Genomic DNA, 25,858 nt, shown 5'->3' on the forward strand with positions numbered 1-25,858 from the left:
GCAGCGTGCGAGGCCAGGACTCGGGGCCAAAAGGCCTCCAAACCCGGAGCACAGAGCCACGTCTGGGCCCGGGGCTGTGCCCAGCTCAGCCCCAGTGTCGTCCCCCTCCACACACACACACACATTGACCCCCTCACCCCACCTGGCTCGATGCCCCGTTGCCGGTAACTGGGCTCGGCCTGGCCTAGCACCCATCCCTGGCAGGGAGAGGGGAACGGGCCWCTCCCCGGCCCCCTGCCGCAATTTGGGACGTGCCGGTAGGTTTTTAGTCAAATCGTTTCGCCAAAAGCACAAAAAGAAAAAAAAAAGGAAAAAAAAAAACATGGTTTGCTACCAGGAGAAGGGTTCTGGGGACCCTGCCGGGCTCCTGAGATCCCGGCGAGGGTTTTCGTTGAACGAGGGAGGCGCAAAATACAGGCTCAAACCCAACCTGGCGAAAGCAGCAAACTGCCCCGTGACCCCCGTGTTCCTCTCAGGGCGGTGGTGGGGAACGACCAGCCACCGTCACTGGCGTGCGCTCACAATTTTAGACAAGACTATCCCCAAAATATCCCCAAACGAGCCCAGGGAGCGGCACCGAGAGAGCGCGAGGATGGGAGGCCGGGCCGGGCGGGCTGCTGGCGGCAAAGCCCCACAGGAAAAAGGGAAGCAGTGCTGAGGCCGTTCCTCATTCCTGTGGCATCAGGACCGGACGGGAACGCAGTGGAAACACATGTAGGAAGCAGAAAGCCGCCCCGGCTCACTAACGCCTGCTGCAAAACCCCAAAGCAACGGCCAAAGCCGCGCGGAGGAACAACGCGGCGGCGAGAGCCAGGGTGCGGAGTCCCAGGCACCCAGCCCAAGGGGGCTTCTCGCCTTACAAGGCGAGGATCCAAATGCAACAGCCTGCAGGGCTCAGTCTACAACCAGGCTATAATTACACCACGAACATCCCACGGCCTGCGAGAAACCCACCTGCCATCCCCAGAGCGCCCAGAGAATAAAAGCAAACAAAACCAAACCGAGAAGAGGCAGCAGGGGAGAGGAGACAGTCCAACAAAAGCCCGCAGCTACAACAAATACAGATCCACATTTGACACTCATTTTTTTTTCAGCACGGTAAAATTTTGGAGGTTCAGCTTCCTACCTTCTTCCCCATCTGAAGACCACGCTCCTTACGAACCGCTTGAAGTGGGGCTGTTGATGGACAGAACAGCGCCGGCTTTCGAGAGGCTGAAGAAACGACGGCGGCCCAAATCTTGATGTTTTAGGAGCTTTCCAAGCTCGCAGCAGCAACCAGAGACCCCCAGTGGTCTCAGTCCAGCAACAACACGGACTGTGTCGTTCCAGACAGCTTTCAGGTGCTGAGAGGACACCTGCTCACCTGTGGACCACGACTGCAAAAACCCCGTAAAGGGTCCCAGCATGAGTTCTCAAGAAACCACTCCAGGACCCAGAAAAGCTCCTGACAGTCTCCAACGTCCTGGCCACCYCCGTCACAACCAAAAAAGGGCTCAAGCTTGGACAACCTGTTCCTTTAACCTTGCTGCAAGGGATGGTCCACGGAGCAGCCGGTGCCACCTTAGAGCTGCAGGCTATGCTCAAATTTGCACCACGATCTGGGGGAAAAAAATCCCCAAACCGGAGCCAAATCTCACTACTGCCTCAGGAAGATACAGAGAAGGTGACAAGGGACACTGAAAACGCTAGGACAGGCAGGACTCTGCTYGCTGGCTTGCTAAGGACGCGGGCTGGGGTAGGGATAAAAGCATCTGCCTTGGCTAGCTAGCCAGTCTCTGACAGCATCCAGGGCTCTGTGGAAGCAGATTCCTGCCAAAGGGACTGTTTGCCAGCTCCTTGTCACGCTTTTGAGCGCTCAGACACATTGCTTCCCCTCRCTGGCTTTGCTGAGGAAGAAGGGTTGCTAACGAACTGTGCGGGGAAGTTCCCCCTCGTTTCCCTGCCAGGCGGCAAGGCAATCTGTCAGCCACCACAGCACACCCTGCTCGTATGTATTTGGTCGTTGCGCGAGACTTCTCTCCTACGTGGCCTGGCTTAAAAGAGCGCAGGGCTGGAGAAGATCAGGTCCAGGAAACCTTGAGGTATGCGACAGGCCCAGGAGCTCACCGGAATTTAACAGGAAGAGGAGAAAGTCCTTTCTCCGAGTATATCACAGAATGGCTGAGGCTGGAAGGGATCTCTGGAGATCATCTGGTCCAACCCCTCTGCTCAAGCAGGGTCACCTAGAGCACGCTGCACAGGATYGCATCCAGGCGAGGTTTTGAGTATCTCCAGAGAAGGASACTCCACAACCTCTCTGGCCAGCCTGTTCCGGTGCTCTGTCACTCTCACAGTAAAGAMGTTTTTCCTTATATTCAGACACAACTTCCCAYGTTTGTGTCCGTTGCTTCTTGTCCTGRCACCACTGAAAAGAGTCCGGCCCCATCCTCTTGACACCCTGCCTTCAGGTATTTGTATACCTGAATGTTGATAAGATCACCTCCTCAGTCTTCTCCAGGCCAGCTCTCACAGCCTTTCTTCATAAGGGAGATGCTCCAGCCCTCTAATCATCTTTGTAGCCCTACGCTGGCCTCTCTCCAGTAACTCCATGTCTCTCTTGTACTGGGGAGCCCAGAACTGGGCTCAGTACTCCAGATGTGGCCTCACCAAGGCTGAGTAGAGGGGCAGGATCACCTCCCTCGACCTGCTGGCAACACTCTTCCTAATGCACCCCAGGATACCATTGGCCTTCTTGGCCACAAGGGCCCATTGCTGGCTCATGGTCAACTTGTTGTCCACCAAAACTCCCAGGTCCTTCTCCACAGAGCTGCTTTCCAGCAGGTCACCCGTAGCCTGTATTGGTGCACAGGGTTATTTCCTCCTAGGTGCAGGTGCACTTSTCCTTGTTGAACTTCATGAGGTTCCTCTCCACCCAACTCTCCAGCCTGTCCAGGTCTCTCTGAATGGCAGCACAGCCCTCYGGGGTTATCAGCCACTCCTGCGAGCTTGGTATCATCAGCAAACATGCTGAGGAGGCACTCCATCCCTTCATCCAGATCACTGATGAATAAGCTGAACAGGATGGGAGCCAGTACTGAGCCCTGGGGAACTCCACTAGCCACAGACCTCCARCTAGATGCAGCACCACTGATGACAACCCTCTGAGCTCTGCCTTTCAGCCAGTTCTCAACCTACAGTGGCCATAGATCAGCAATGGTGAGAATGGAGCTCAAATTCAAGCCAGAAACCAGCAGAGAGCTTCCTTTTGCTTCACTGTGGTGCTGCCTACCATCAGAAACCTTTGGAGAGCAGAAGGGAGAATATCAAGGGCAACAGCGCACGTGATCCCAGTGCAGGGAAAGGAAGGAAGTGAAGCAGGAGGCCAGCGAGAGCTTTTCAGTAACCTGGAACTCAAGAAGGGAATCAAAGGCAGCGGAAAGTAGGTCAGGCTGTGGGCAAGCACAGAATGAGCACACAGGGACAAAAATCAGAAGGGCTAACACAAAAAGGAGATCACCTGGCTGTGCCCTGAGAACTGCAACACGAGGAGGGGGCCTCAGAGCACATTAACCTGGGAAGAAAGGTAGTGGCATCTCCAAAAACTCAGCTGAACGCTGCCCTGGGCAACCTGCCCCAACTTTGCATTTGGCCCTGCTCTGAGCTGGGGTCAGATAGAGAGCTCCAAAACGCTCTTCCAACTTGTGTACATCTGTGATTAACGCAGGTGCCGTGGGGGACATGGACTCCTTGATGGCAAGGAGAACTAAAGGCCACGTCCACAAAGCTCAAAGGTTTTGACTCCTTTTCTTTCCCTTTGCTGAGGGGTGACCACAATTAACTGGAGGAAGCAAAGGTCAGAATGGAAATAAGAGGAGGCCAGAGGCCGTTCAGCTACGCCGAAGCCTTCACACTCGAATCAAATTATCGAGAAGGAAACAAAAAGCTCAGACAAATCTAGAAGAAACGTCCTCTTCCAGCCCAAGATGTGCTGCTGGAAGAGGTCACCTTGTACGGGCTCCTCTGCAGCACTGCTGCCGACACGACCACTGCCAGCTTGGTGGCAGAGCAGTGGGTGGAAGCTCCCTTGTTCTACTTAAGCAAACCTCTGCYGGGATAGTTTAATTTTGGGATCCGAACTAGCACGGTTGAGTTTGCTCAAAATAGATGCGTCTGTCAGCAGATCAGCACTACCAGTCCCTGGCAAAGGAAGGAGCGAGAGAGCACAACATCAAGGGAAAGGCGAAGGGCGGGAGCGTTCCCACCAGACGGCCAGCGCTGGGAGAGCGATGCTGCCGTTCCCACCCGCTCCCTACAGCGCTTTTGGCCTCGTGAGAAATTATCTTTGAAAGCCCAAAGGTGACTGGAGCTGTAGAGGGATGGGGAGAGGACAGGCAAACCTAGGGCCTGCGCTCAAGAGGAGGACAGAGGAGGATGGGGAGGCGTTCACATCATCACAGCCCGGCTGTATTCCACTTGCTTTCCTTTTGACGGCTCAAAATCTGCAGGCACCTGGCAGGTGACAAGGAACAGATAGATAGAACAAGCCAGGTAGAAACCACACAACCCATGCCACTCTGGTCTCCTTCAACCTCTAATGCCCGGGATGAAAGAAGCCAGRGAGAGGAATCTAAGCACCACTGCGTCCGCTCCCTCGCCCACTCACGTCTCCAAGGGGACCACCTCTGGGTTCCCCTAGATGTCCTTACAATTAATTTTTGAGCTTTTCATCCTCATACTCCTTTTTTTTTTTCCATTAGTTGCCCCCCAGAATGAGCTCCCTAGTCTCCTCTTTTCTCTGGCCCTGTGCCATCCAGGGTGCTTTCGTAAGGATTGGGACCAGTGCCTGGAAAATGCAGAAAAAACCTATGCCAGTCCTTGTAGATGAGAGAGGGGGGGAAAAATCAGARATGCAGCCTCTTTAATAAGATTTCTGAGGCTGCCTCATCTTCAGAAGCAGTCATGAATGCGTGACCTAGAAATTATTTTCAGGTTAGATGCGGATGTAGCTAAGAAGCCAAATTCGAGGAGCAGTTACGAAGGGTGTCCTGGGAACCAGGAGACAGACCGAGTTCAGCACGAGCTCTCCTAAAACTTGCTCCAAACTAGGTTTTTATTAACGGGTCGGATGGGGCAGCAGCCTCGCTCAGCGTACAAAGCACTGCAGCCTATTCAAAGATGCCAGTAGACAATTTCAAACTGGCCTAGGAAAGCTGGAAAAAGATCTGTCAGGAGAAAAAAAATCCCCAAATCCAACCTACTTCCCAGATGGATGCGGGTCAGAGACAAATGCGGCGCTACATCTCAGAGGAACAGCCCACCGCAGAGCGCAGGTAACTGGGGCAGAGAGGTTTCTTTGACTGAAAGGACGACAAAACCAGCAAGCAGAATATCACAAAAATATATAACAAACACGAAAAACGAGGACTAAATCTGACGAGTACAAACTCCCAGCTGGGAACCGAATACCAACAAGGGGAACCAAAGCAATACGCAAATGTCTCTGGCCAACAAGATGATGGAAATTGTTCAGGTCCATTGGGAAAAGACCTCAAAGCAACAGAGTTGAGCATTTTTTAGATCTACGGCAAAGAACTTTCTTTGCTAACGAGAATGCAGAATACCAGTTAACAATATTTTGATGCAACTTGTATTTCTGCTGTTAAGACTTGTTAATGGAAGACCTGGAGAACATGCAGCCCAGGACAGATATGCTGGTCAACCTGACATGGTCTGGACAGAGCTGAGCAACTCTGATGCTCAGAGCAGTGTGAACAGGCCTTTGGAAGAGCACCAAAGCCCATCAACGGAGCCCATCAACAGGCCCTTGCAGGCAGCTCAGAAGGCAAAATAGCTGGATGAGGAAATGAGTTCCACCAAGGTCAGTACTGAAACATCTGCTCCAATCTTCTCCTCAAGACTGACCAGCTCAGAGAGACATTTCCATGTGCAAACATCCCTCTGAAAGGTCACTGCATGCTACGTTTTGGCAGMTGCTGGGCTGACAAGATGGTTGAGSTGGTTCCTCACCCTCGGATTAGCTTTCCGTTCCCGGCAGGAAGCAGGAGACTGTGCCAGAGCTTGGGTACAGCATCCTTTGGACAGGCTTTGCAGTGAGAATGACCCTACGGCACCCTCAAATGGAGTTTTATTCCGAAAGAGAGGTTAACGAGGGGGACGATGCTCTTCAGCTAAGGAAGGGCTTCGGCGTTGTAGGAGCAGCCCCAGTTCTGCGGCCTCATCTGAGGGCTAGTGAGCAAATGCTCATTTGCTCTCCTGGCTCTTCACCTTGTCAGACCAGACTTGGTGACATTGTTGCTGTGCAGGAGCAGATCTAGAGGAGAAGTCCAGGCCTAGCAGAAAGCCTTGCAGTTTGGGGCCAATAAGGGAGGCAAAGGAACGTTAGATCTGCAGAAATGGAGAAGAAAAACCGTAAGACGACGCTGCCAGGCCAGCGGAAGCAATCTTGGGGGCAGAGCAAGGTGAGGCAGGCTGAAAGGGAGGAGAGCTACAGGATGTTTTCGGGAGGATATCATTGCCTAACATTTCCCAGCGCCTGCCAAGAGGAGCCACGTGTTCTCCGAGGTAGCTGCCAAAAGGTTTGGAGCAGGAGATATACAAACAGTCTCTGCAGAAAGCCAAGCCAGGGTTTAAGGAGGCACTTGCAGCAGCAGGGCACACTTTTGCCCATCGCGACGTACGGAGAAAGCAACGGGTGAGCGCAGGAAACACCACCTGGGACAGCAACCACCAGCCCCAGGACAAGGTGCTCTCTGCAACGGGGGCCGTGTCCGATCTTAAGAGCGGCGCTTCAAGGGAAAGGCACCGCGAACGATCGAGGGTCTAAAAGCACGACCAACACGGACCAACAAGGAAAGATCTCAGTGGCAGCCCATAGACGAGCGCAAGACGTCGCCTCCGCTTAGCACGGRTAAGACGAGCGGCGACGGACTTAAATACTAAAAGCACCAAAGGTCCCATCAGCTTTTCTAGGTGCGAGGACAGGCTAGGCGGCRGCAGCGCAGATGCCGCGGAGGCTCCGCCGGAGACGGGAGCAGGCGGGCTAAGGTTGGTTTAGCCGCTGCCGACCTGCTTTAGAGCAGCGGGAGGGCGCAGGGCACCTCCGAGGTCCCTCGGTGCCTCGCAACATCCTGTTTTTGCTACGCAGAAATAAGCAGCCCTAATTCTGATCCGTGGAGCCACGTTCTTGCCACAGACCCGAACGCCTACTTCCTCCCTTTGACTTTTAGTTTTGCTTAAAGCCTTTTTTTTTTTTTTTTTTTTTTGTTTCCCCTCCTCATTTAAACACGAGTTCGAGGGTGCGAGACCGGCAGGGGCTCCCTCGGCAATTTTCTTTCCCGGGACGGGGGGGGAAGGCAGATCGCCCCATCACGGCACGGGGAGCGGAGTCCTCCGCCTTCGTTCCCCCCCGCCGCACCCCGATCAGAAACCGCGAGCTGCGCGGCCGACCTAGCAAACAGCTCACGAAACGCTCCCCGAAACGGGATTTCTCCCCGCAGGAGGAGCGCTCCGTTCCGGCCCCGCGGACGCAGGGATTTGGTTTCGGGTCTGCAAGCAACCGAGGCAATTCCCCGCTCGCCATCCGGGAACGGCGGTCGTGGGTTTATAAAAACGGGCAAAAAATCCTCTTGCTATCAATTCCGTTCCCCTTCGTCACCGGTCTACAAAATGCGCCCCGATAATTTGTTTGTTCGGCTGCTTTGCTGCAGCCGGAGCAAGAGTTAAATAAATATTGCAAGCAACACGGGCTGCTCCGTTCTTAATAAAAAAAAAAATAAAAGAAATAAATTCCTTGYGACAGATGCATCCAGCGCCCAGCCAAAGACGGCCTCAAAGAGCCGTTCGGAGGCTCTGAGCGAAACGAGGAAGGTTTTTCCCGCGCTCCCAGCTCCTCGCGGGGAGCGTAACTAAGAGACTTCGTTCTTGGATTTAAACACGAAAGCCGCGGTCCCGGTTACCGAGCGCCGACGGCGACCTGCCGCGCGTGCCTTGGTTACACAACGGGTCGCTGGGCCCRGCGCAGTCCTCGCTGGGGGATTTTTTTTTTTTGTCGTCGTCGCTTTTTTCCGGACTTACCCGTTTTCTCAGCGTTCCTTCCCAGAGAGGCTGCTCGTAAAAGGAAACACGGAGCGAGTTCGGTTTAAACCCAGGCGCTCCCTTTGAGCTCTGGCCTCGCTCCGCCGTTCGCTTTCGAACGTCCGCCCTCCAGCTAAAAAAAATTCGGGTTTTTAAACGAGACGYCGACGCGGGCCGGTCGCTCGGCCGAGGACGGAGCCGCAACCCAATTCCTCCCGCCCCGTCTCCATCCCGCTCTCGACGGAGACGATCCCCCTTCGGCCGACGCGACGGCTCTGCCGAGAGGTTTCCCAGCTGCCAAGAGCTGTTTTGTCCAAAAGACCCCGCGCGGTCGTGTTTCGGGAGCCGGAGGCGCATCAGCATCCTTTCCTTAGGCAAACGCCGGCACGGTGCAACCCGTCGCGGTAGGAAACACAAATAAATAAATAAAAAAGCAGGAGCGATGGTGCCGGTACGCCCATATTTCAAGCTGTGGCTTGTTTTCTTTTCTGTTCTTAAAAGGTCTTAAGAGCGGGTACGTCTGGCTACGGGTCGCGCCAGGTTAAGAGCCAAATTAACCCCTTCCTCGAGGCGCGACCCGTTACCCAAGAGGCGGCCGCGCTCGCTCCTCCACCGAGATGCTTTCCACCCTAAACATCCGAGCTTTGGGTTTTGAGAGAGCGGGCAACTAACTAGAGCGGCTTCAGGCAGCGGATCGTAGGCGCGGGGGAGACCTTGGAAAAAAATAATAAGAATAAAAAAAAAAAAAAATCGCCGGCCGCGAGAGCGTCCAACTGCTGACGGTGGAAACCCAGCTGAGCCCTCCAAAAWAATAATAATAATAAAAAAATAAAACTAAAGCCGTTAGCTGGCAGCAGCCTCTGCCCTTGGCTAGGARCTGCTCAGCTTCCAGGCCCTGCAACGCCAAGGAAGAAGAGTTTTGGGCTCGTTTGTGTTTTCGTTGGCATTCGCCGCGGTCAAGGCTCGTTCCAAAGAGCGGCCAGGCATGTGGAAGGGCCCGCGGAGAGCCAGCATTGCTGGCTCTTCTGCTCTTTCAATTAAAGACAGATACATCCCCGGCGGCAGGAACGCGACCCGAACGAGAAGCCGTTTTTCAAGGGGTTAAAGGTGCTGCCGGAAGCGCCGGGTAGGTGGGACTGTTTCCCCGCCTCCGGCGTTAAGTCTCCCTAACGAGCCAGCGAGTTTTTATGGTCTTCAAAGGAACGAGATCCGCTTTGGAGGGACCCTTCGCGTTTAGCCCTGGAAAACAAACCGGCAGCCAAGGGAAGAGCCCAGCTCTTCACGCCGGAGGTTGCATCCCGCCTTCCGCACGGCTGAGCGCCGCCGGGCCAAGCGGCTGCTCTGCTCTTTTCCCTCTCCGGCCCCCTTCCRCCCCGTGATTCGGGCACGTCGCAACGGAGGCTCCGGCTTCCCGGGTTTTCCCCGGCGGGAAACCGCTCCGCTCCTGGCCACGGCGTTCGTTCGATTTTAACGACAAAGCCCCGACGCGCGGCGCCCGGACGGACGGCGATCCCTCCGGCCGCCGTTCGAGAGACCAGGCTGCCCACAACGGGCGACCAGGCTCTTCCATCGACCGTGTTTTCCATCCGCCTGCCCCAAAAGCCGGGATCGTTTTTCACCAGAGGACCACTGCTGGAGATGGATTCTCCACGCAGCACCTGGTTCTGCCGATTAAACCATTCCCTAGAAATCACCCCAACCTCGAGCAAGGATCCGCTCAGCGGGAGGAGGAGAAGATCCAGCTTAGGGGTTATCRAAAGGGTTTCTAGCTCGCCTAGGGCGTCCGAGTGGCACTTACCGTCTCTGTAGGACTGCAGGGACTCATCTCCCCAGGCCGGAGGGAACGGGGACAGAGGAGACCGGGGAATGCTGCATTCGGACATGGGCGTCATGCTCTTGCGGGGCACGAAGCCATGCGCGTCCCTCTCGCGGCCCGGGGACGAGGGCTCCGTTCCCACCGCCGACTGCAGCATGGGGTGCTCGGCCGAGTTGGCCAGCAGCTCCTTGAGGATGTTAATCGGCGAGATGGTGAGCTCCCAGTTGGTAATACCAAAGTCTCTCAGGTGGGCCCTGGCGTGGCTGGAGAGGCCCGCGCGCGTGTCGAAGCCAGCCCCGCAGAACTCGCATCGCATCAGGCTGAACGTGCTCGGGTCGAAGTTGGCGACTGCGGAAAGAACAACACTCAAGTGAGCGGCTAACTAAACCCGAGCGGCTCGCCGAGAGGGTTTTACGGCACCCGGCACAACCAGGCACCTCGCGACGCGGCAACGAGACGTGCCGGCAAGCTCGTGGCCGTCGCAGTTTGAGCTGGCCACGGTTACATACGTACCCATCGTCAGGAGGAGGAGAAAACCCCACCACTTAAACCAAGAAAATAGAAAGCACGGTGAATTGAATACATACTACCTTTTTTCTTCTTCTTTTGGAAGGAAAATTTTTGCTCAATAGCTTTCACTTCTTCCGCCGAGATGAAGTGACGGACGTTGTAGCTCACCCCCACCCTGTTGAGGTGGCCCCGCACGTGGTTCGCCAGCCCRATGCCGTTGTGAAACCTGTCTGGGCAGTAGGGGCACTTCCGCTCCTCGTTCTTCAGCATGGGCGAGTCGGAGTCCAAGAAGTCGTCAAGCTCCAGGGGACCCTCCAGAGGAGAGTCCAGCAGGAGCATGTCCAATGGGAGAGGTTCTTCCATCATGAATTCCCGGGACGCGACTGCTGCTTTCTTCTTGAACGGCTTCCCCCTGGGCCGCTTGGTCGCTTTGGGATGCAGGTTCACCTCCTCGAGGAGCACGATGGGCACCATCTTCCGCAGCTGCTGCTGCTGCTCCTCAGACGCTATCGAAGAATCCGTGGCTTTCAAGGTGTCTCTGAACGTCCTCTTGAGGTCCAAGGCAGCTTGAGGGATGGCAACAGGTTTGATGCCTCTGCTCTCGGTCAGGTCTATTTCTGTGGTTACAGAGATGTCCTCTTCCATGCTCCCGGCGTCGTTGGCCACCATCCATTTGTGCCTGAGCTCCTCCAGCCCCGCCGGGTGGCTCCTGAGACCGTCACCTTCTGCCTCGAGGTGCTGAGCTGCTGCTTTTTTTTTCAGCTGCTGCAGAGCAAAGTGGGAGTAGGCCTTTGCGGAAGGGAGGCCTGACAGCCCCAGGTTTTTGTGCGGGGCAGCGTAGGGAGCTGCCTTCCTGGCGTGAAACCCTGACGTCTGGTAGTCCTTTTTATTCGCCCCGTTGCTTTTGTCGAGCCGCGGGTGGCCTAAGGCAAAGCCATGGACAGCTTCGTAATGCGACGCGCTCTCACGGTGCGACGGAGGGAAGAGCCGCTCCGCTTTGCTGAAGTAATCCGGCTCGGCAAACCGCCCTGGCCGAGCGGGGCTGTAGGCATCTCTGCTAGTTCCAGGCTGATTRGGGTCTTCCTCAAACGCCTCTGCGTCCCAGGAGAGGTGGGAGTGGGCGTATTTCATGTGCTCCTTGAGGATGTTCTCGTTGGGGGCTGGGAAGCTGCACAGCATACAGGTGCTGAGCCCTTTGCCGCTGCCGTGAGGCGGCACCTGCACCTGCAGGGCTACGTGTTCGTTTGGTTTGAAGTGTTTGTAGATGCCGTGCGCTGGGCTGTCCCGCGTTTCTCCGCTGCCAGCGCTTCCAAAGAGATTCACGTTCTTTGCGCCTTGGTCCTTCCTCTCCTTGACGTGCATCTTGGCGTGCTGGACAAAGATCTTGGAGGAGTTTGTGCCAAAGACRCATTTGGGGCACTGGAGCCGGGCTTCCCGGCCTTCATCTGGAAACTCGTTCAGCTTCTGGATTTCTTCAATAATTTTTTCCCTGGATTCTTGGTGGAGCCTTTTGTGCTGCTCCAGAGACGCAGGGTCTCCAAAGGCCCATCCGCACTCGTTGCAGCAGAACTGGCACTGCCCTCCCAAAGCATCTCTGTCTTGGTCCCTCCCTGGTCCACGATTATGCTGAAGCATGTGATCCATCAAATGTTCCTTCTTCTTAAAGTAAATGCTGCATTCGATGCACGTGTACACCGTCGGGTCCTCCTCCGGGCCCAGCTCTTCTTTACCCTGCTCCTCCAGCAGGACGCTGCACACGTAGGGCCTCATCTCAATGTCGTAGGAGCTGCAGGGAGCTGGCTCCAGAGACATCAGTGGGATCCGCTCCACTGAATCTTCGGCGTTTACCGTCCAGGACTGTTTGCCGATGGCGAGGTCGGCGCCGAGCTGAAGACCCGGCTTCTGTATCGTCCACTCGGCTGCGCCGAGCGGGCCGACGTCGCCCAAGTCCGCCTCGACCACCAGCCCCTTCCTGTGCGAGGAGGAGCTCTCAAGGGCTTTGGGCTTGCTGAGGACGGGGTTTAGCGTTTTTCTGAACACCGTCGGAGTCAGCGGAGGAGGCACTTCACGCACGGCCTGGCCCCGAAAGGGTAAGCTCGTTGCTACATCTGTCGGCTTGCTTACGTCTTTGTAGTGAGGACTCGGGCTTTTATTGGGTCTAGAAATCCAGTCAACCCTCTGGATCCCCCTCTTGCTTTTATCTAAGTGCTCTTTGCTGAGGCTTTCAAGTTGCTTTGGTTCATTTTYAAGATATTTCTCTTCGCCGCTGCCAGCCGGCGCCCCCGGACAAGGGCTGGGCGTCTCTGCTGCTGCTTTGCCGGAGTCCAAGTCCTCGGGGTCGCTCTCCAGTTGCTCAGGATCCACCTGCACAGTATTTACAAGCTGGGGCTCCACAGCGAATGCCGACTCCTTTACGCACCGCCCGTCCTTTGAGTCCTTCAAGCCAGAGAGTCTCTCTAAAGTGCTTTCTTCTCTCCCGTCTCCCACTCGGGTCTCCAGGGCGGAAGAATCCCAGGCCCCACTGCTCGATACAGTCATGTTTCGTAGGTCTATGGAGCTCCTGGCATCCGTTCTGTACAAAGCCTTCTTGAACTCCAAATGTTCTTCATTCGTGGAGCTGCAAATAAGTTTTGACAGTTATTAGCCAGTTAATAGGATAGTTAAAAAAAAATCCATTTACAAAAGGCCCAGTCTGGAACCTGAGAGCGCCTGCGCGTTATGCTGCATGCTGGCATACCGCAGGCTGGGGGTTTCACAGCAACTCCTGTATCCAAATATYAAAAATTTGGGACACACGGAGCTGAAGGAGCACTCATCCCTTCCCATCCTCCCTTGGCCATGCAGAGCTATAATCTGTTCTGCGCCTTCTCCTGGGCTCGTTTCAATGACGGCTGTAATTGCTCCCTACGGACGCTCTTCTGTGTTTGTGCCAGGCACGACAGGAGCATCCTTCTTGTTGGAAAACCCGCACGTTCCCATCACCGATTCCTGCCTTGGGCCAAAAGAAAAAAAAAAAATCATCTTCCCTTCGCTCCACCCCACTCTCTGCTTCTCCTCCTCCTCTTTCCCCTGCTAACTCCTTGGGATGCTGCAGGCTTGGACAGCTCATGTATCACTGAACCAGGATGTTTGCTCAAAACAACGACATTTGCTACTGTCAGGTCAAACAATGAGCTACTGAAGTTTTCAGAGTTGCATAAAAACGGATCTAAGTGTCAAYGCGGACCGTGGCCAAGGTCTCGGGCACCAAAAGATGATCCAGGTAAATCCTCCATGGGTAAATGGAGGTCCCTAGGTGGTCATTCTCCACAGTGAGAGTGGGAAATGCTGACCATCATCTTCCTTTCTTCACCGTACACAGAACCCAAGCCACAGAGTACACAGGATTGAGGTTGGTCCTCCCTATCCTCCCCCAGACCYTCTGCATGGACCCCAAACCTGGGCAGGTCCCATCACACGGCTGGACAACAAGTGCCTCCATCGGACAAGCTCCACAGTGGGACCGGGTGGCTCCATGCCACCCATATGTCGTGGAGCAGGTTGCTGTGGGCCCCACAGCACCAAAGATGCATTCGGTGTTAGAAAAGGGGTGAACGAGCCCGTGAGCATCCTAGCCTGTGCCCTGGAGGTTTTGAAAGTCCTACATTAGGCTTGGAGGCTTTCTCCTGGAAGGAAAAGGAACGTGCTTAGGGCCATGAGGATGCAGCAGAGGCACTTGATGCTCTCCAAGATACCCTGGGAGACTGGAGACGTCTGCATRGGACCAGCAGCTGTGACACAAGACCAGCAAGAGCCCCAGGACCTTGTGCTGGGCTGGCAGGAGGTTGAGCGTGAAAGCYGAGAGCCTCAACCAGCACCAGATTGCCACGTTGAGGCTTCCGAACTGGTATCCAAGAGATCCAGATGACCCGGTGTCCCCAGWGAGCAGCCGTGACTCAAACTTGCCCTCCCGGCAAGCGATTCCAGGCACGTTGCTCAACTGGGCTGTGCCCGCTCACTGTGATGCTACCTGCCCCGCTGGGTTGACCAGAGGTCAGTGGAGCAGAGGGGGCCCCACACAGCAGGAAGAGGTGGCCTCCACTAAGAGCTTCAAGCAGGGATGCCATGCAGATGGCATGTTTGGCAGATACGGGCTCCAGGGCCAGGGCTGAGCAGATGTGGAGCCTCCGCAGAGGAAAACAAGGCTCTTCCATGCACCCAGCCCTGCCCTGAGGATACAACCTCTATCCTCCACCGCCAGCTTCACGCCCAGCTTCTTCTTCTAAGCAGCACATACAGCACGGCAGCGCACACGCTCGCCGCTTCGGATGCAAAACGTCCCCATTTGCATCCAAACCTACGCCCACCAAACCATCCCCAGGAAGGAACCTGCCAGGCTGCAGAGCCCGGAGACACCCGGAGGAGCTCGAGACCTCGTGCAAGGAGCTGCTCCAGGCCAACAAACCGCTATCTCGCGGGTCAAGTCGCACCGCCAGGAGAACAAAGCGCCTTTGTTGGAGATGGCGGGGCTGCCAGTTCCACGCGCCGCCTCTCTCTCTCCCTCTCGTTCTTTTTTTAAACCTATTTATTTCCAAGTCGCTTCCAGAAGAGCAAATCTGGGGGGCCAACCGAGCRCCCCGCCATGCTGCCCCCGCCTGTCTTGACTCAAAAAATCATTCCCTGCTTTTAACGGGAGAGAAATCGCTGCTGACTGCGGGACGAGCTCGCTCCGTTGTCTGCGGCGCGATAGCGGGGAAACGTGATTCCCATATGCACCGTAAACCCTGCAAACGTTCTTAAAAATAACTCGCTAAGGAAACCGCTGGCCCAGGAAGGATCAGTCAACAGCAGCTACTAAAATAAACCCGTTAAAACGTGCTGGGCATCGGCTGCATTGCAAAAACAGGCCTGGAGGTAGAGTCTAAGCCAAGCGCGGGTCCGCACGCAATTTTCTGGTGGCACGAGGAAGGACGCGCAGACCCTTCTCTGCGCAAGGCTTGGGCTGCCACCTCTACATCTTTCTTTTGCAGTGGGTTAAGAGCTACTTGATCGGCCCTGGGACACCCGATGCAGCCAGGTCAAGCATCCACCTCCCACCGTCTCTCTCCCTTGCTCCGAGGACAATCCCGACAGCGGGAAGATACTCCAAGGGGCTACTTGGGGGCGGCGAAAGCAGGGAGGCTCCCTGGGAAGCAGAAAAATGAGCTGGAGCAGAGCGGCCAGCGTTGGCTTGGAGCGAGGCAACTGTGTTGACCAGCTCCAGGGGGACTGCTGACGTCCTTGGTGCTGGGATAACCCTCTTTGGGGACAGGCGGGCAGATGTTTTGGGGGTTTTAGTAACTGGAGCACTGCCAACAAGGGGAGACCAGCTCCCGGATGCTCCCCGCTCTGCGACGGATCCTGGGAACTTACCCGAGTTCGGTCCTGTGAGCTGTGGCTGGGACAGCACCGGAGAGGGCAGGATCAGGCTCATCTGCAACAGAGAGGAAAGCTTCAAGGTCAGTGCCTAAAGTGAGGCTTGCTTTAGCGCAATTTGCAATAACGTGATTTGGCGTTAAAAAGCTTTCCCAGCAGATAAACCCCCTCTGCTCCGGCTGCCCGTCCTTCCTTCCTACAGCTGGGTCTGGATTACGGGAGGATTTCCAAGCCACACTTAAGAGGGTTTAATCCCGCGCGCAACTATTTGATGTATAATCGTCGCTGCAGCTAAGCAKTTTAAAGGAAAGATGCCCACGCCTCCGGCCACGCTCCCACCGCCCTGGAGCGGTACCTGGTGTGGAGCCAGGGCCAAGCAGCTGGACAGCGGTTGGCTTTGTCCACTCTGCAAAGGAGAGCGGTTCCTACAGGCTCTTTACGTGGGGCTCACGAGCGTCCCCCGCGCCTCCGTGCCCTTCGGCCGGCGCGCAAAGGTGTCGGTGGCTTTTCTCCAGATGCTCACGCGCGTGCTGGGAGCTCAGAGGAGACCTGCTTCGCTCTGRCGGTGAGTGAACCACCAGGATGGCTCCTGAGCTAAAATCAACAACCTCCAACCCTGCTCACGAGAAGATGCAAGATGGGGTTGTGTCTCGGCCGGCAAGGACGGGCAGGCAAATSACTCCTGGACTGCTGCGAAGCCCATCTGCAAGGTCTACCAAGCTMTATCACAGCCAGACACATCTAAAATAGGAGGGAGGAAAGTCTGCAGCTCCATCTGGACATCAGCAATGAAGTCACACAGATCAAACCTACCTGGGCCAGGTCTTACTTCCAGGAGTTGGCCTCAGGCCAAGCTCCATCAGCCAAGGCTGAGCTCACAGCAGGACACATGGACCTTGCTCCTTGAGGCTCTGCCATCACTGATACCAATGCAAAGGCTCCTCAYCCTGCTCCAGCCATGTGGATGGAAAATGAGGACTCATTTGTTATCGCAAACGAGGCCGGGAGCTTGGGGAAGCTGCAGCATAGCTGGACGAATCCATGCTGCTTCTTGCAGCCCTGCCCCAAACGAGAAGACTTTTTGCTGGGACAAAGATCTGTCCCGCATCCCTGCTCCCAGCATCAGCTTGGGTCACGAGCTGCCCCACARCTGCCTGGGGCTCACCCCTGGGGACACGTGGCCAAGGAGTCAGGCTTTGCTAGAACAAACTGCAGGCTCAGCCCACGAAAGCCCAAACTGCCTGTCCTCGACCTCTACCAGGCCTTGTCATCCTCTCCAGCAGAAGCATCCACTCACAGTTTGCAGTTATTTTAGGGGCTCCTGGTCAAATACCATAAAACCTACAAATCGAACATGCCGGCCTGAGCAACACAGGGTTCAGGCCACCGTGTTGGTTCTGGAGATGAGGAAAGCAGGGCAGGACCTGCTCCACAAGCAGAACAGGAACATGAAAAGTCCAGGTTGGTTTTCAGCCCCTCCAACCTTTTAGGCTCCAGACACATTTAAAGTGACAATTTTAAGGTGGATCATCTCCGAGTTGTAGGTCTCATCCTGAGAAGGTGCTGGATTTTGAGCTCTTCCATCTAGACACGGAGCTAGGATGGGACAAAACGCCAGGGTTACCCTCCGTCGCTGTTGTAACGTCATCAAAACCTAGCCTGGAAACGTGGCTTTGGCAGGAGAGCATTCCTGGCTCCTCTTGGCTTCAAAGGCATTTTGGAAAAGGCCGGAGAGATGCAGGGCCAAGCTGTCGAGGTCATGCTAGACAGGGTCGCGTTCATTCAGGAAAGCCTGAGTCACCAAGCAGCCCGGTCCGGCGTGCCGGGGGAAGGGACGGGAGCTGTTGCCTGCAAAACACAACGCTCCCAAAGTGGTGGATTTGAAATCCTTCCAAAAATACGGAGCGCGAGGCTGAGTGGCAGGGAGAGGGCCGACGGAGGAAGGAGGGGCAGAGGGTGCAGATCGTGGAGACGGTGGCAGGAGCCTTCCAGGAGCTCTTTTGTTCTCCAGAGCTCCAGCATGGCTCCTATTTTTAGAAACTGTCTCCTTTAGAGGAAAACATGCAGTGATTTATCTTTCTCCTGATGAGCACGTAACTGCACTCCCTGCAAATCCTGGTTTCTTGGAAACAGTAAGAGATGAGGGAGTTGAATGTCTTGGACTTAGCAGGCTCAAATTTACCCTCTATGGTAATCCAGCAAGGACTGCTCCTCTAACCACAGGAGCATAGATGCAGCTTCTCCCAAGAGAGCAGTGCCACTAATCCACATTCGGTTTTGAGCTCGCAGCCTCGCCGAGAGGTAAAACATCCTCGTCCCACCGCTGCGGGTCTCCCCTCTTTGTTTTTCAGTCTCCCAAGAGTTAAAACAGACCGGCCGGGACACCGAGACACTTTCAAAATAAAGACATCACGTGAGCTCGCAAGCAAAGCGGTGGCCAAAACACACACCGAGCCCCAAGATAAGCGAAAGCCCTCGCGTTTCTGAGCGCAGGAGGCGTTACGCAGAGCCCAGGAGTCCTCCTAGATACAACGGACTCGGTTCTAGACGCATTCGGTGACAACTACTTACACAACGCGTTTCAAAGGTCGACGATTGAGAAATACTGGCATCTCTAGAAGAGCCGCAAGAGCTCTGGCTCATCAAGGCTGCCACAGGCAGGGTTGATAAGCAGAGGTTAACGGCACGCCTAAGAGGCACCATCGCATATCCCAACGCAACGATTTTGTCTAATCCTTCACAACCACCCAGGAAAAATACTAGGACAGACCGACCGACCCCTTGCACCTGTCAGCTCAGTTGGGTCCAGCTTAGCCACAGCTCCTGGGCGCAAGAAGTTTGCAAAGCAAGAGGAGAAGGGGCGTCTCGGCCAGCCGACGAGACCCCCGTGTGAAAACTTTGGGAAAAAATCCAAAACGACTTGAAAAACCGCCTCCAGTCTCAGCAGGGACGGTGGTGCCGGGTGCTTGAAAGAGCTTAGAGAAATGTCACGCCACTTCAGCTCTTGCATGATGGAGACGCACCACGTGGAGAACGCCCGGTCGCACGGCTGGTGGTCCCGATAGCTCACGATGCAAGTCGGAGGAGTTCCTCTTTTTCCGAAACATAAGAAGTCGTGGCTCTTCTGAGCAGCAGATGCTTCCTATGCAAAGGGACTCCGTTTAYGCTCTCCGATATGTATTTTAAGACCAACAACAGCCACGCGATGACATGACAAACGGTAGCTGAGCTTTTTAGCAACCGCCAGGAGGTTGCAAAGCCATCAATACGTTGGAGCGAGTCCAGCAAAGACCACCACGATGGTCAGGGATGGGAGGACGTGACACAGGAAGACAGACTGAGGGAACTAGGCTTTAAGAAGAACGAACAAAGGGGCTGCCTACAGCTATGGATGGGAGAGCGTAGAGAGAACAGAGCCAGACTCCTCTTGGAGGTTCGCAATGAGAGGATGAGACATATTGCAACACGGGAAATTCCTCCCTGTAAGGATGGAACAATCTTCTGTAAGGATGGAACAATCTTCTGCAAGATGTGGGCAATCTCCATCCTTGGAGATCCTCCAAATTACACTGGACGGAGCTTAAGCAACTCAGCTTAACTTGAACGTTGGCTGTGTTTGGAGCATAGAGATGGACTAAAGACCTCTGGAGGCTCCTTCCAACCTCAGTTATTTTGTGATTTTAAAATTTAACAGCAAACAAACCCAAGAGTCTTAAGCAAAAAGCAGTTTTTACAGATGGCAGTTTCTATACCMGGCTAGCAAGAAACAGGGAGAAAACCTGTTTTCTGAAGAATTTGATCAAGAAACTATGTTCTGCTGACAGCTTTCTACCCAGCTCCCAAAGAGGTGTCTAGCAATAGTCTAAAAGAGCGCAAGGAGTGAAGATARAAAACCCTCTAAACGCATTATTATTAAATTATTTCCAAAACATCAAAAGCTCTTCAACTGCCTAAGAATCTGCCCCCTGAATAAAACAGAAGAAGGYTTCCTTTACATGCTCCTCCATGAGCACGAAGGATAGAGGAAGCCTACCTGACCTCCATGTGCCTTCTGCATCTCCAGCTCCTATCTCAGGGACAAGGGCGTGGGGTGGGAGACTCTGCTCCGACCTTCAGCCATCCAGCAGGTCTTGAATCTACTCAAGGCAACTGGCTACCCACCGCAGTCGCTGGAGGGAAAACCGACACTTCCAAAGGACATCGGCCTGAGGACGAGTTGGTCTTCAAGGGAGAGAAACGGGCTCTTCCAAAGAGCAAAGACTCGGTTTAGACCCAAACCATACCCTTCAGAAATAATAATAATAAAAACAAAAATCAGGCAAAGTTCACCTATGGACAGGAATTTGCAACGCCGCTTCGCCGACTAGCTCAAAGGCTTCCAAGAGCTCCCGAAAACCAGCTGATGATCTCCAAAGAGCCTGTCCTAAGCCTGCGCGTGCTCTCCGAGGCATTGTATTTTCCCAGCTATCCAGAACGAACGGAAGGAAAGGCAAGCGAGGTATTTTAGCTCCTCTGCAGCCAGGCAGAGAGACCCTGCCATCTGAGCAACGTATTAGGCAAGGGGTGAGTTATTGCATCATCTTCCGAGTAATGCGAGATGTCGCAAGGCATGATTTAGCTCTGGAATTAAAGACTAGCTCCTACTCAAGCTAATTCTTTAATCTCTAGTGTTTAATTTGAGAGCAAAAGGTACTGGATGAATTGCTCATTGGCGCTTGCAGCTGCTACTACTTCTGCACTGTAAACAGCTTGGGAAAAAAAAAAAAAAAAAAACTTTGGTTTCACATGTGTCCCTTTTGCTGCCAAATGTACAAGGGGAACCCACAGGACCACAAAAAAAAAGCAGTGGATTGGCCCACCCAGTGGGATTAACACTTTCTTGGTCCACAAAYGGAAGGAGGAAAAACGCTGCGTCCCGATGACGCAAGGGTTACGGAGGCAGCGCGATGCGGTGGTCACCCGCGTGCTACGAGTCAACCCAACCGTAGGGGTTTGGGCCACGTAGGACGGCACGGGCTTTGATTTATTCTTGGTGCAACGAGGATTCCTACACCGGAAACGTTCAGCTGCCTGTGGCTACGTGAGAGTTGAAAGGTTTTTYTTCCGGCCCCCAGCACCAGGGGAGCAATTCAGCTCACAGCCCGTCTTACCCTTCTCCAAAAAAAAAATATCACATCCTGCTCCCAAAAGGCTTGCTGGAAACACAGTGGAGCAGGAGCTCGAACCCTCATTTCCCACACTCCAGACCATCTGCAAACGCGCTCCCCAACCCGCCCGCGACCCACGCACCAAAGTACACGCCGGGTTTCCCTTCAGCACGCGGCAATCTCCAACGCAAGCGGGGCAAAAGCGAGCTCGGAGCGGCAGAGCTCTCCGAGCCGGCGGCGGTTGCACTCGCAGAGCCGTGGCCGTTCCCTTCCCGAGCCGGGCTGGTGTTTGCAATGCAAACAAGCGGCGTTCGGCGGCAAACGTGCCGGCAGCACTTTGCCCACTGGCTCGGTGATCCCGATGTTCCCATGCAACTCGCTAGGAGCAGGTAACGAGAGCCAAAAATGCCGTAATCCTGCAAAGGGCACAACTGCCGGCTCGGTGCTGGCCGTTCCCTCTCCAACAGGGCCTGCAACCCCGACGTGAAGGCAGACTTATTGCAAGCATTGCAAGATGCATCACCACTTTCCACTTCGTGGAAGAAACGGAGGCCAGGAGAGTCCTGGAAGCACTTGCAAGTCCCCAACATCCCCCTGTTTCCACCAAAAGTCTCTAAAAGGAAGCTCAGAGCTGCTTGGGCAACCTGCATTGGAGCCCTTGGATGCTATTTCTGCCCCAAGTCCCTCCAAACCACCAGAGAAGACACTACCATCCCGTCCTGCAAGCGCCGCCCTGCTCCCAAACACATTCCCGCAGCAGAAGTCATTTCACCCACAGTTTCACGCGAGCGTCCGAACCCCATTTTACTCCAGCCTCTCCYGGGAGCCAGACGAGCCGATCGCTCTCTCCTCTCGCCGGGGCTTGCCAAAGGCGAATCRACGATTTTGCTCGTGCTACCGAATACAGAGGAGGAGCTGGCCCAGCGGCAGGACTCGGCCGCAGACGTGAACTTCACGTTGCCTCCTAAACGTGGAAACGCTCGCAGCCCTTTCTTCTGTAAGGCGAGTGCAGCTCCCAGCCCAGCGCCGATGAAAGCTCTCAGCCATCTGCAGAAGGCGACGGAGGCACGTTTCTGTTTCCTTCGTGCTGTGGCAGGTCAGGGCAGTATTTAAGGACGCTCCTAAGCCTGCAGGCAGGTGACCTTGGGGACGGGAGCTCTTCAAAGTGCAGCGTGCTGGCAGCACATCGCGTCTCATCTGACTTGGGCTTAGCYGGCTGCTGACGGAGCTGGGGCCGTTGCCTTGACGTTGCAACGCTGCATCGAGTTCTGTTGTCCCCGGGGAAGGACAGAGGGCCAACGCGGGTCTCTCTGCACCTTCTCGCCATACCTCTGCAAGCATAGGGTGATGGAAGTTTGTGTGTTTAAGGGCTGGAAAGCCCCAGGGTTGTGCAACYGCCATCCAAATGCCAATACTTCTGCCTGCTGGACTTTGCCCGGACGGAGAAAGATGCTGCAAAGGGGCTGAGCGACAGCAAGCCACAAAGATCAGAGCAGAGACGAGCTCATACGCTGACACATCCGCTCTAGTCCCAGGAGATGAACGTTGTGGGTTTACATGTGGGGGGGGGGGGATCAGCTTGTCACGGTGGGATGAACACAGCACTTCTCAGAGCTGCCCATTTTAACCCTCTGGCCTGGGAGAAGCCGACCGCAGCAGGACTCGGCCGCTTGGCCCGGAACAGACTCCAAAGCAAGGACCAAGGCAGACAGGAGCGACCAGGACTGCAGGTTGGGGCTGTAGCTCCTTTTTATCATGTCTCACCAAGCTTGTGGAAAGGTCGTATCGCAGTCGAGGATCTGAGAACGAACAGTGCCACCGCCACTTCCCCACGTTGCCCCGCTGGGGCTGTTTTCTCCTTCCTTTGAGTAAATCCTGCAAGGCTTGCTTGATTTCTCCGTGTCTCTTCCCATCTTGGCTGCCAGAGTAGGTCAGAGCTTTTCCTTGGCATGACTTTATCTCAGTTCAGCAGCTCATTATCTCTAYCAACAGAGGTCCAGGTTGTCCCAAGGCCAGAGCCCAAGATATCCAAAAAGCAACAGGTTATCCAGGAGGCTGGTGATCAGTGATTTCTGTCCTTCAGTCTTCTCTCTGCTCTTGGTTTGTCTGTGCAGAGGGCAAGCATCCCCCAGGAAAGGTGCCTGGAGAAGCACCTCCATCCACGACAGATTTTCCCCAACTAAACCAGACAATCAACCTGCTTTGGCATTAACCCTGCAYGGAGCGAGCAGGTCCCCTCCAAGCCAAACCTCTGTTTCTACACCTCTTTCTCAGGAAGAGGCTTTGAGGCTAAACAGAGAAGCACATCAACCAGCTTCATTAAGCCTTGGTCCCATCTCCTAAGTGATCTCTCTGCTCAGGAAGCCCCCATGAGCTTGGGACCATCATCTGAAGCAGCAGCCTGGGAAAGAGCTGGGGGTCCGTGAAGGATCTGGCAGCTAGAGCCGAGTGAGACCGTGAATTCACAGATGCCAGAGGAGGCAGGGACTAGTTCTCCTCCCAGCCCCGTAGGGCTTCAGAAAAACCATGGGAGATACTAAGACAGCCGGGAGCCCCAGACAGACACAACATCTTGATCCCAATAAATCCAGAGCTCAGAGAGCTCTTGGTAAGAGACACTGCACCAGAGTGGGAGCCTAGAAATTAGGACCGATAGGCAYGACCACAGCAACAACGCTCCAGTCCCGGTGTTGTTGGAAGAGTTTGAGACAACCACTGGCCACTGAGCAAGGACAACCACTCAGACGCTGCCTGTGGTACAAAATTACAAAGGCCAACATTTGGCTCTGGGCCACGCATTGGCGAGTCGAGCACCAGCTYAACCTCTAGCTCTTGCCTCCAACTCACATCACTGCAGCCTCGCAGAGAAGATCCCACCCTGGTTCCTTCTCCYACTGCTTGGCTGCTATATCACGAGAAAAGATTTGCTTTCACTCTGCCCAGATGCTGGAGACCCCATATTCCACCATAAGCACCCACAACAGGTCACTTGGGGCCTCGCTTCCTACCATGCACGTGGGGATGAGCAGGTTCCTCCAACCTCTGTCCACGGCAGTGGCCTGGGGTGTCCTGCCTCCACTATCCCAACTTGCTCTTGCTCGAGTTGCAAAGGTGACTCCAGCTCAAGAAGTTGTCTACAATAGCTGGAGACGGTAGGGAATGCCACCATGGCAAGGGCAGGATGCCTGATGGGCTCACTCTGCCAGCGGGTGAGCGCTGGCTTGTCCAGACATCGAGATGATCTTCATGCTGGTGTTGGGTCCATGCATGAGCCACCTCCATCCTCCTCTGCTGTCCTCCTTGAGCATCAAGGGTGACCGAACCACTACAGACCTGTGAAAGTGGCCAACAAGACGAGGACAGCTCCATTTTTCCAGATGAGGACAGCTCCATTTTTCCAAGTTGGTCACATCTCCGCTGGCCAGACAGTGCTCCGGATGCCACCAGCTGTACCCACAGCCCTCGTTTGCTTGGCTGTTGCCACAGGGATTTTCTGCCATCGCTGTCACACCCAAGCTTAAATCTCGCCTCGGAAACGTGGGCCCAGTTTCCTGGCACCGTGCTTGGTTGTGTCTGGGCACGCTCCCTCCGGCGGCTTTTGCTGGTTTGGGCAGATCRGTGCCCGTTGCACAACCATACAAACACCCGTTCAAACCTTTCCAGAAGGGACCACTGTGTCATCTCACGGTCCCCGCGCGCTACGGTAGCCCTGCGCCGAAAGGGGCATCTTTGCCCGCGCAGAGCTGCAACGCCGCTTTGGGCTAGGCAATGGCGTTTCTCCATCCTCTTCGGCGTTCGACAGCACCGAAGCTCCTCCCTCCTCGCAGCGCCGGTGCACCAAAAAGAGCAACAACCCAAACAGGACGGGCGGAAACTCTCCATCCTCCACGTATGAGCTCATCTCTGTCCTCCGAGAAGATCCTTGCGTTCGGTTCGGCGGCAGGAGCAGCCCGTCGCCCTCCACGGCTTAGGTGGCGACCTAAATTTTTGTGCCAGAGCCCTCCTGCGGGCAACGACCCGGCGGTTCGGCACAGAGCCGGCAAGGAAGCGGCGAGGAAAGTGGCTGCCGAGGGCGGCCAGAAAAGGAGATTAAACCCGGTGCTCCTCCGGCTCTCTCTGCTTCTCCAAAAGGGCTGCGCAGCAACACGGGTTTCTTTTCCGAGAAAGAGGCCAACCTGCAGGTTCGCGAGCCAAAGAGCGGGGCCAGAAGAGGACGCGCCGGCCGCCGGCAGGAAGGGCCGCACCCTCGCGCGCCGTTTGGGCCAAAACGAGCCGATGCCGCGAGCCCCAGGGCCCTCCGAGGATGCCCAGAGCGGCCGGACTCACCRCGTCGTATGGAGGCTCGTACCAAAAAAATAAATTAAATTAAAAAAAAAAAATCAGCTTTTGCAGATTGACCAGCAGGATCGATCTACGCGAGGTCGAGGAGCGGCGTCTCGGCAGCGGAAAGCCCCACAGCAGCAGGAATCCACGGATCGAGGGCAAAACCCGGAGGAGAGGCTGCTGAAGAGCAAAGCGGCTGCGGATACGGAGACCAAACCGCGAAGAAATCATCGGGGAATAGCATTAAAACGAAAGCGGCAGGCTAGACGGAGTTTCCTGGAGAGCCACCAAGCAATTTCCCCACGCGAGCTCCTGACCCGGAGGGTTGCGTTAAAACCAAAAAAGTCTATCGACGGGGAGAAGTCAGGAGACGGCATCCAGCTGGAAAAGCATCGGGGTTTTGCGAAGGAAGAGCCAGGCGACCCCAAAAATTTCAGAGACCGGGATAAAATTCACGGAGCAGAAGGGAAAGCAACCGTGGCGGGCGGGAAGCTCATGAGCTGGACGGCGGAGGACCTGCTGTAATAGCTGATCGCATGGGAGCTGTGAGTCACTAACAGTGTGGTTGGAGGGGGGGGGAAAGAAAAAAAAAAGA

At 55.1% G+C, this 25,858-nt stretch overlaps 1 protein-coding gene across 1 annotated transcript in view; it reads right to left on the bottom strand.

Moving 5' to 3' along the window:
* WIZ (WIZ zinc finger) overlaps positions 1 to 25,858 on the bottom strand; it is a 50,931-nt gene that overhangs the window by 11,948 nt on the left and 13,125 nt on the right. The window contains exons 2-4 of the mRNA XM_085317038.1: positions 15,791 to 15,851; positions 10,480 to 13,016; positions 9,872 to 10,237 (exon numbers count right to left, since the gene is read on the bottom strand). Coding sequence (XP_085173164.1) covers positions 9,872 to 10,237; positions 10,480 to 13,016; positions 15,791 to 15,851 — 2,964 coding nt within the window. The remainder of the gene's footprint in view (positions 1 to 9,871; positions 10,238 to 10,479; positions 13,017 to 15,790; positions 15,852 to 25,858) is intronic.

Source organism: Rhea americana, unplaced genomic scaffold (assembly GCF_003343005.1).
Source record: "Rhea americana isolate MKP2758 unplaced genomic scaffold, rheAme1 scaffold_488, whole genome shotgun sequence".
NCBI classification, from domain to species: Eukaryota; Metazoa; Chordata; class Aves; order Rheiformes; family Rheidae; genus Rhea; species Rhea americana.